The 11075-nt window shown below is 36.9% G+C and overlaps 2 protein-coding genes across 2 annotated transcripts; one reads left to right on the forward strand and one right to left on the reverse strand.

Moving 5' to 3' along the window:
* Positions 1–363: 363 nt before the first annotated feature.
* LOC110885516 (tubulin beta-1 chain) lies at positions 364–2138 on the forward strand. The gene is made up of 3 exons (XM_022133216.2): positions 364–839; positions 937–1206; positions 1286–2138. The coding sequence occupies exons 1-3, from the start codon at positions 446–448 to the stop codon at positions 1972–1974; spliced, it is 1353 nt and encodes a 450-aa protein (XP_021988908.1). The 5' UTR covers positions 364–445; the 3' UTR covers positions 1975–2138.
* A 4762-nt stretch (positions 2139–6900) lies between these two features.
* On the reverse strand, positions 6901–10713 carry LOC110885517 (transcription termination/antitermination protein NusG). The gene is made up of 5 exons (XM_022133217.2): positions 10571–10713; positions 10099–10483; positions 8098–8279; positions 7756–8017; positions 6901–7391 (listed from the first exon to the last, which is right to left on the reverse strand). The coding sequence occupies exons 2-5, from the start codon at positions 10474–10476 to the stop codon at positions 7311–7313; spliced, it is 903 nt and encodes a 300-aa protein (XP_021988909.1). The 5' UTR covers positions 10477–10483; positions 10571–10713; the 3' UTR covers positions 6901–7310.
* Between the last annotated feature and the right edge of the window lie 362 nt (positions 10714–11075).

Consider the following 11075-nt stretch of genomic DNA (forward strand, 5'->3'; position numbering starts at 1 on the left):
TGCCAATCATTTATCTATTTTCACTGCCAAAATAAACAATTATTTTTTATCTGTAATAAACTGATGTCAAATGAACACCACATTATAAATGGGTAAAATATTCAACTCATTCTTTATGTGAAATACTTGGACAAACATAAACTATGCAGAAACTTACACATAAAAAAAAAGAGAAACAACGAAGTTTTTAAAAAACAAATTTGAGTTAAAAAATAGATAATTTAAAAAAAATAGATAAAAATAATGCCAGCTGTCCTCCTCATGCGTTTTGAATTTAAATTGTATATCGTCCGTTACATTCAGAATCCCGCTTCTGTATTTGAAAATTTACCGTTGATACCCATTATCTCTGTATAAATACAATACTCTTCCTCCGCCCCCACCACTACCAAACCCTAATTCCATTCACCATTTTCTTCGTTTTCTTTCTTCTTCAACAACAAATATGCGTGAGATTCTTCACATTCAAGGAGGCCAGTGTGGCAACCAGATCGGTGCCAAGTTCTGGGAGGTTGTCTGTGCCGAACACGGCATCGATTCCACCGGCCGCTACCAAGGCGATACCGATCTGCAATTGGAGAGGATCAATGTTTATTACAACGAAGCTAGTTGCGGGAGATACGTTCCAAGGGCCGTGCTCATGGATCTTGAGCCTGGTACCATGGACAGCCTCCGATCTGGTCCTTACGGTCAGATCTTTCGTCCCGATAACTTTGTTTTCGGCCAATCCGGTGCTGGAAACAACTGGGCTAAGGGCCACTACACCGAAGGGGCTGAGTTGATTGACTCTGTTCTTGATGTTGTCAGGAAGGAGGCCGAAAACTGCGATTGCCTTCAAGGTATTTCTTTGTGGCATTTTATCAAACACCTTGTGTCCAGTACTTTTGATCATGATTTTTTAGGGTTTTGGTTCTGATTTGTGTATTTAATATTCAGGGTTTCAGGTTTGCCACTCGTTAGGAGGGGGAACCGGATCCGGAATGGGTACTCTCTTGATTTCAAAGATCAGAGAGGAATACCCGGACCGGACAATGCTTACTTTCTCTGTATTCCCCTCCCCGAAAGTGTCCGATACTGTCGTTGAGCCATACAATGCCACGTTGTCGGTTCATCAACTGGTCGAAAACGCTGATGAGTGCATGGTTCTTGATAATGAAGCTCTTTATGATATCTGCTTTAGGACCCTTAAGCTCACCACTCCAAGCTGTAAGTTAGTGACTGATTTCATATTTCAATTTAACAAATTGCATTTGAAATAACGGATTGATGATTTTGTATGTAACAGTTGGAGATCTGAACCACTTAATATCTGCAACAATGTCTGGTGTAACTTGCTGCCTTCGGTTTCCGGGGCAACTGAACTCCGATTTGAGGAAGCTGGCAGTAAATCTTGTTCCATTTCCTAGGCTGCATTTCTTCATGGTTGGATTTGCGCCTCTCACATCACGCGGGTCGCAGCAATACCGAGCCCTAACCGTCCCTGAACTCACCCAACAAATGTGGGATGCCAAGAACATGATGTGTGCAGCCGATCCACGACACGGGCGATACCTGACAGCATCCGCAATGTTCAGAGGGAAGATGAGCACTAAGGAAGTGGACGAGCAGATGATCAATGTGCAGAACAAGAACTCGTCTTACTTTGTGGAATGGATTCCGAACAATGTCAAGTCAACTGTGTGTGACATCCCGCCCACTGGGCTGAAAATGGCGTCGACGTTCATTGGGAATTCGACGTCAATTCAGGAGATGTTTAGGCGTGTGAGCGAGCAGTTTACGGCTATGTTTAGAAGGAAGGCTTTCTTGCATTGGTACACGGGTGAGGGTATGGATGAGATGGAGTTTACTGAGGCGGAAAGCAACATGAATGATTTGGTTTCGGAGTATCAGCAGTACCAGGATGCGACCGCTGATGAGGAGGGAGATTACTATGAGGACGAAGAGGAGGAAGAAGAAATAGGACAGGAAATGTGAGGGTTTTAGTATTAGAAATTATTTAGTATGTTATTGAGAATCACTGACTTTCTCTAGAATTTCTAGTTCTTATTTCATGTTATAAGAAAGTTAAATTCAAATATTCTTTTCTTGCTTTACAATTTACAGGAAAGAAATCCAAAAAATGAATAACATGTGACCAACATGGAATCAATAAATAAACCTTGGAATCCCTGTAATTGTAATATAGAACCAAACCCACTATGCAACTGCAAAACATCCCATACATCATATAATTCCAACACACGTGTGTGTTTTGCCACTAGTTGCATTACTAACCATCCACTAACTAGTTTAATACCCGTCCGGTGGACGGGTTACGTTGATATATTATACAGTGACAACATGAATGAACCTATGACACACGACTCACCCGAAGATCACCGTGTATATCTCCAACATATTCTTCCTCTTCTAAACAACCTGCATGACAAAAGATGTTAGTCTGCATTACAAAGTGTACAATTACTGTAGCGTTTGAAACCTCCTAAATGGTTTATCTTTTACGTGTCAACAGATTAAGCAGGCCTGAATTTTGACATGAATTGAAAAGAAAGTTAAGTTAGATATTCATAGTTATTACATATATATTTGCAACTACTTGCCTGCCAATCTCCCATATAACCATCCATAATACCGTCTCGTATAATCCATGTGTTGTGTGAAGTTGGGGCTAAGTGGGTTTGGATGACGAACCTAGTTTCAACTTCCAACCTCTTTTTCATTCCGGATTTTTTTTTTGTTTCTTTGAAACAGGATCACCTACCAACCCATTTAACATGTTTACATAGTTGGGTTACAAAAGTCATGTTAGGCTCAACAGGGTTGTGATCGAGTTGGATTATATGAACCTGCAATTCCGCAAACCATCAAGGTTCAGTTAATATGAGTTGTTAAACAGCAAGATTACTTATAGGAGTTCCAAAAATATATTAAGTTTAATACATAAAGTTAGGGGTGTTATTGGGTATTTTAATCGGAATCAGGTCGGATTAGTCGGGTTTTGATGGTGCAACACTTCAACCGGATACCTGTTGGTTCAGGCCCTAGTTACGCACACGAAAACACACACTATAGAACAAACTATCTAATGTTTATTTCTCCAGATTAAAACAAACCACTACAAGGGTTGGTGAAAATAATAAACTAAGCTGCCCTATTTATAATTGAAACATAAAACAAATATAAAACACATGTCAGATATGGTTGAACACCTCATCCGCACCCCTTGAAAATATGGTTGAACACCTCATCCGCACCCCCAGCAAATAATTTCTGGGTCCGCCACTGTAAATAACCCATTAGTTGTTTTGTTGCTAACAGAATGTGTTGTTCGATTGTTTCAAGAAGATTTAAGAGCTTTACTGGAAAAAAAAAAACACACTTGCATTCCAAAATGCAAGTAAAATGATTTATTAAATGATTTTAAAAGACAAGAGAAGAGGTATCTTGAGCAACATAGTGGCGAGCAACCTGTGTCAGAAGGAATACTTCGAGACATACCCCTTTTGAACGACTTGATTCGCATCTTCCTCAAATTCTTCATTAGCTACTAGTACCTGACTCAAAGAAACATATTCACCTTTATTGCTTCCTACTCCTAACCCAAACCTTCTCCTCTCTTTGTGTTTATGTTTAATTTCATCAAACCAAATCTTACAACCACCATACATGTAAGCAAATCATTAATCAAACATTGGAAATGGTCATCAAAGTAAGCATCTTTGTAGCCAACAATTTGGTAAAAAACATAAAAAGATAAAGATAAATTAAGAAAATAATAAACAAATTTCAATAGAAAAAACATAAAAGACAGATAACAGAAAAGATACTATTTTATTTAATCTATATAAGAAGATAGATTGATTTAATAACCTCGCTGGTAGAAGCAAAAAGGAATTATAGAGGTAATCTTCATCCATCGATTTGTGAAGGTCACCAATCCAGATCGCTATGTTCTATCATCCACCGGATCCTGTTGAGCCACCGCCATCGGGGGATACGGCTGACGATGGGGTTATACAACATGTAGTGTGGTGGTGCCGGCATTAGCTGGTGCTTTATCAACATTGTCGCCGTAGAAAACGGCATCGCCGCAACAAACCAAGTCAATGTGAAATCAAACTTGAATGAAGAATCGGCACAATCCACACATAATTAATGATGGATTCGAATGAATTACCATATTGTGGTCCATGCCGCTACTGAAGTTTTTCCTTTGGTGTATATGCGTGAATGTGGATTTGAACGAAATCCCTCCTTTGTTCAAATCAAAGTTTGATTTGGCACTAATATTTGAAATCTAAAGTTTAATTTTGAACAAATTACCATGAAGATACATGGACGGTTCACAGTCGTATCGTTGGAGAGTCTGTGCACATGATGGTCTGGTGGGTTTCAGATGATAGAGAAGAAAGATGAGTGAAGAGTGTGTTTGAGTGATATTTTAGTAAGCATATATAGAGAACCCCAAAAACCACTTCCAGAGGATTATACGAACATAGAGGGGAGAGTGGGGAGTTATTTGGTGACTTGCTAAAAATAAAGCTAACTGGTGATAACCGCTCAAAAAATAGTTAATTTGAAGAGTTTAAAGGCTCAAATTTAATATTCACAAGATCTAAGGATTGTAATTGATTTCAAGAGTAGTTAGATTTAAATGGCCAACTGCTCTCACAAAAAGAAAAAAAACCGTCAAATTCTTAAGCATTGCCTAGTTATTATGGCTGAGATTTAATCTTAGAATTAACCATCTTCAATCGACGGTCCAGATCAGTACCCAAAACGGTTGAAGGTTACATTTTAGACGGTTGAGTTGTAAAGATAGTGGGCAACAAAAGGTGGAGGTAACCACCAGCTGCAAAAACCGACCATAACCTCCTGGAACCGCTACAAGAGCGGTTATTTTTGTGAGTTTAAACGGCTGAGATTTAATCTCAGCATGATCCGACGGTGGAGATGGATTTGAAAGGTTAGTTAGACTTAATGGGTTCCATATATATATATATAATATATAATTTAGGTTTAAATTTAGTCATTTGAATACCAACCTTTTACATACAAAAGGTTTTGACCAAAGTCACATGTTGACTTCCTACAAATGACTTTCTATTTGTAGTGAAACGTTTAATCATATAGCAATTTACAAATATACTTCAAGAATACACATCACCCTAGATCACACACATCAGGTTGAGTAACTGCACGAGTTTGAAACTCGAAAAACGATTTCAAAATATTAACTAGACTTATTTTTTGAACATTTAGCAGAAGATAACCGTAAAAGCCAACGGTGGGTCAACGATGACTCCTATGGCTTTATCTTCGTCGTCATACTATATATATTTCGTTAAAACTTCCAACAAATATCCAAACACACTCCTTCACAACACAATTTTGTTAATTATCATTCGCAGATGTATGCTTCATCATGAACAGTCTTCAGAAAATCCCATCTTCATCATGAACAGTCATTTGCAGTTACGCCGTTAGTGCATGTGGTTTGTCGAAAGTTGCCTTGGGTGCTAATAGTTTAAAGTAACATTCTAAGGTAATAACATTTCAATTTGTAACAGAACAGTTAACCCAGTTTAATTTTAACAGAGTTCAAGGGTAACTATGTCCTTTTGCATTCTCCATTTATCATAACTAATGAAAGACTGTTGCCTTTAAACTTGCGATCCCACAACTTTCCTACAAACCTGTGTTCCCCACAACCCCTTAGGTGTGTTCCATATCAGCTGCATATTTGCAGATTTGTATCTGCTTTGCCTAAACATATTTTTAACTTTTTTTTTTTTTTTTTTTTGTATCAGCTGCATAGCTACAACATTATCTATTTACCCATTTTTTAACCTTGTAATCAGATTTGTCAAACAACAATGATCGGCTATTATTACTATTTATACGTCGGAAACACATTCAAACACCATCTTTTATAGCAACTGAAGAAAAAAGCCATACGGGTCGATTAGGATAAAAACAACCATCTTCAATTAAAAACATACAATTCCCATACGGATTGATTTGGATAAAACAAATCAATAGGTGATTATTCGATGAACTAATCAATATCAGATATAATTCGAGTCTTCTTACAAGTTCTGATTATTCTATGAACTAATCAATAAACTCGCCAAAAATTACATTTTTGTTAAATGTGAGTAAAAAAATCCATCAAGTTAGCTAAAAGGAAGCAAAATATGTTTGCTGAAGGATACAAAAAACAATATCTATGTCAGAGGTTGGCATTACTATGCATCTTCCTACATAAAAAACCCTACAACTGATGATTGCTAAAGGATACAAAAAACAAAAGAGTTTATTAATTGTTATACAGTTATGAACATTGGGTTAAGACTGAGGTAAACTGAGGCAAATCCTATAGCATGCAGTACCTAAATCCACTAAAGGGAATACGTAAGGTTTCACAAATCTAAGGGTTTTGTTTTGATAAATAGAGGAAGCAAAAGGACATAATTAGCCTTGATCTCTGTTAAAATTAAATTGGGTTAAGTGTTAGTACCTTATGTTGTTAAAAATTCAAAGACTAATACCTTAGAATGTTACTTTAAACTGTTAGTGCCCTAGGCTGTTACTTTTGACAAACGACAGGGAGTAACGGCGTAATTAACTCTATTGTAAAAAAAAAAAAACATCACAACAAATGTATCCATTCCAAGTATCAACGCTACAAAGATGTTCATAACTTCATGTGCTTTCGGCTGAGAATGCATCCAATCGGTGCTTTGAACCTCCAAGAATCGATATTTTAATTTTAGGCCAAAGACTGACTGATTTGCACCCAAAAAAAAAAAAAAAAAAAAAAAACCAGAAAATGCATTGATGGGTCTATTGCAATGACCACCAATCGTTTGCATTTTTTCACTGCCGACAGAAGACAAATTCATAGACATGAATACTACATTCCAATACTCAATTAACTTAAACATTTTGTTACACTTACACACGACAAGCTAAATGATCCCCATGAGAATTTGATATAATAAACGACAAGTATGTAGAGATCGATACGCATTTCATGGGGATTATCTTGATGTGAATCACTCTACCAACATTAAAAGGCGATGATAAATCACTCTACAAATTACACGGCAAGTCCCTGTGGTTTCATAATTCTTTCCTTCTACATTAAAGGTAAGCCTTTTAAAAAACAATGTTAACTGATGATCTATTTATGATTGAACAACACAATACCATTGATGTAAATTAGACTGTCAAAAGATTCATTCACCGAGGGCTAGAGCTGATGGTTTCTTCAATCATCATCGTTGCCTACCAATGTTACATACGCATCATTTCTGCTCTTGTACAATCTCGCTAAGATTTAAATCTGCTATAGTTTCCTTTCCAAATAATGTAAACCCAACAGTCGCCTGCAACACACAATCATATCATGTTTTTTTAACTTCCAACTTAAAAGAGTAAAGTACACGGATGGTCCCCGTGGTTTTCACTTTGTAACGCATTTAGTCCCCAGCTAACAAATCTAAAGGTTTCAGCAGGTCCAAGTGAGGGACTAAATGCATTACAAAATGCAAACCAGAGGGACCATTCATGTACTTTTAGGCAAAGTCAGGGACTAAATGCGTTACAAAGTGCAAACCATAGGGACCATCCGTGTACTTTTGGAAAGCTAGAAATCAAATCCAAAATTTTGGTAGACAGGGACCATCCGCGTACTTTACTCAACATAAAATGACCAACTAATTTAACTGTGCAAAAGGAACGAATGCTTACCAGTCCTCTTTTTTTATCGAGCTTCTTTACAGTGCCTGAAAAGTCCACAAAATCTCCAGACACGATTCGCACAGTAGACCCTAAAAGAGTCCGTTTTCTACTCTTTGTCTTGTCGGATGTTTTTTTAACAGAAGGTGAAACCGATGATGCTTGCTCTTCTTCAAAAGCTCTATCCGCCGCTTCCTGCTTTTCCTTTACTTCTTCAAATATCGATTCCATGTCATCTTTGGACACGGGCCTCGGTTTGTTAATCTGTCGTTTTCTGCAACAAGAAACCTACCTTCGAATAAGATTTAGGAAATAAAACCTGCTGAAGCAGCTTAAAGGACAAGTGTTACGTACGTATTTCCAACCATGCGTCCAACGAATCCTCCAACTCCTTCACAATCTTCTCTTATGAAATTGTGGAGTTCCCTATTTAGTATGCAGTGTATAAACACACACCCCGGATATAGAGGCTTTGGTTTAACTGATATCTTTCCGTTCTTCAGCTTACTTTTCTCATACACAGCTGCATCAAATACCTAATTCACAAATGTTGTGAATATAAATGAGAAAAATAAATAAATAAATATAAATAATTATATAACATGTTTTTTGGATTTAGAGGGTGTTTGGGGTTGAGTTTTGAAAATAGATTATGCGTCATGAATAATCAGAATCAGATAATAACTGTAACAAAATGTGATGTTGAAAGATAGTGTTTGGATTTGATTATGTTGCTTGATATCACAATAATCAGATAATCAACTATTTGAGTGTTTGGCAAATATATATTTAAAAAAATAAACAAGTGAAAATCCTTTTCTAAACGCAAATAATCAATTTTTGGAAAACTGCGTTTTGTTGCAGTAGGGGGGAGCTGCTTTTGGAAAACTGCATTTTGTAACTTTCTAAACGCAAATAATCAATTTTTTTACCCAAACACTCAAAACTGATTATTTTCGATTTCAAAACTCAATAATCTAAAAATCTCCTTCAAAACTCAACCCCAAACACCCCCTAAGACTATGATACTTACAAATTACAGTTAAATGCATGACTAGTCTAATATTATTCTTGGATCAATATCTAAAGTGATAGAAATGGCGTGACATCTTTTACTTCATTTTCAATAATAAATAAAAGTGATTACTATATTAAATCTTGTCACAACGAAACTCCTAAGCAAAGTGAATAGCATGAAAAAGAATACTAACAAAACACAACGGTCTATCAAATGGGTTGTTTTATCTACTATCTATGTCGGCTAGAGTGAGCGTTGATAAAGTGCTATTTGTATGTGATCAAATAGTCAATTAGCCAAGAATCCTGATTAACAGAGACAAATAGTTAGCCTAAGGGGCAATAGTTAAAAGTGAGAATCACTAGATAACTAGAAACTAAAGGAACCACATTATAGCCTTAGATCATGGAACATAGTGACGGTTATGATTCATGGAGTGGAAGAGAAATAAGATGCGCAAGATTAAAATAGGTTCCTAATTATTTAATGGTTCTCATTTAAACCTTGGTCAATTAGCCAAGAATCCTTATCAACAGAGATACATAGTCAACCCAACACGAGTTAACTTATCATATCTTACAGCCAGAAAACTAAAATAGTTCAAAACACAGATGACTAGACTAGGGGTGTTCATCGGGTTTTCGGCTACGAAAAAGTGACCCGATAACCCAACCCATTTTAAGTTCAGGTTAGCCAGGTTTGGCTTAGTTTGGGTTGACTTGTTTGGTTTTCGGGTTTAAATGTAAAATGAAACAAAATGTTTTATTTATTTATTTATTTTTAATTTTTTTTAATTTTTTTTTTACAAAATATCATCAAAATTCATATTACTACTAAAAATATCATCAAAGTTTAAACATCATTTGACAATTTTATATTATAAAAACTTAATGTTCCAAACACTAGGACTCCAAACCATCCCAAAACTTAATGTTCCAACCAAAACACATCTATATAAAAAAAGAATAATAAATGTTCGGTTTTTTTTTTCGGGTTTCGTGTTTCGGGTCTGGTTGTTCAGGTTTTTTGTTGGAAAAAAGTGATCTGATAACCGACCCATGAAGGTTCAGCTTGGTTAGGTTCGGGTTTTTCAGGTGTTCTCTAACTCGGGTTCGGGTGGTTTTGAATTCCGGGTTTCGGATAAAAAAAGGACAGCCCTAGATTAGACACTAGTGTCTCTTACCAAGAAAACAATCTATATCAATTTGTCTAGTCAAACTATAGCACTTAACAAGAACACCAGATTGCAATAAACACCATCCCGCTTTCACATTCTAATCTTAACTTTGACATTCTAATTCACAATAACATTAACAGTTACTGAATTGACAACAAACCTTGAACTCGACATCAGGATAATTCTTATGGAGGGCCTGCAGCATCCGCTCAACGGTATCTTTACCTCTAGCCCTGGAGACCTTGAGGATCCACCATTGGGGACCCAATTCCGATAGTTTGTCAAGGTTGAGTTCTTCCTTCCATGAGTTAAACTGCTTCTTGGGCTTCTGTAACAGCTTCTCTTCCACATCCTCTCTCCAATTATAGCTTCTTTTTTCGTCTCTCTTGAGGTTCCTGAGGTCCCTTTTCTCTTTGGGCGTTAGAACAAGTGATGTTGTAGTTGCCCGGAGAAGAAAAGGGCTGGGTTTTCCTACGGCTACAGAGATGGGGACATACAGAGGACGCCATGACAGAGAAAGAAGCTCTTGATTCATCATCTTATCGCTTTAGCAACCAGAAACAGGATTACTCAAATTCTTTTTTTTTTCAATTCCATCAAAATGCAAATAGAAAGCTCATCATAAGGCTTACCGGAAGTGGGATTAACTGAGGTCGTCTTCTTTAGGTTTCCAACGAATATCTATCTGGCTCTTGAGGATAACCCACATAACCCGTTCTCTACTTGAGTGTATAGCCCATCCTGCTCGCATTTGGTGGTACCAGTATCAAACCATATCGGATATATTCGGCATCCGTACCTATTTTTTTCTGTTTTTTTAGTACCGGTATTTACGGGTAAAATATCGATAAATACTACTGACCCGAACCGGTATATTTGGTACTGGTAACAACTTTTCCCAGTTTTTGCTACCGGTACTTTCGATATCAGTACCAGTTCGATACCGAACGGGTATCGTGCTCATCCCTGCTGCTACTTACCCATTTTAGCCCATACCTTTATAATGAGAGCCCAAGTCAGCCCAACTTCAAGCAAATGGGTCGACTCTCTTATTGAATTCTGTTTCTCTCATTTATCTGAAAAGACTAATTATGTAGCTTACTTAATAGTTCTTGCTATTTATGTAGCTTACTTAAT

This window comes from Helianthus annuus, chromosome 10 (assembly GCF_002127325.2).
Source record: "Helianthus annuus cultivar XRQ/B chromosome 10, HanXRQr2.0-SUNRISE, whole genome shotgun sequence".
In the NCBI taxonomy this organism is placed as follows: Eukaryota; Viridiplantae; Streptophyta; class Magnoliopsida; order Asterales; family Asteraceae; genus Helianthus; species Helianthus annuus.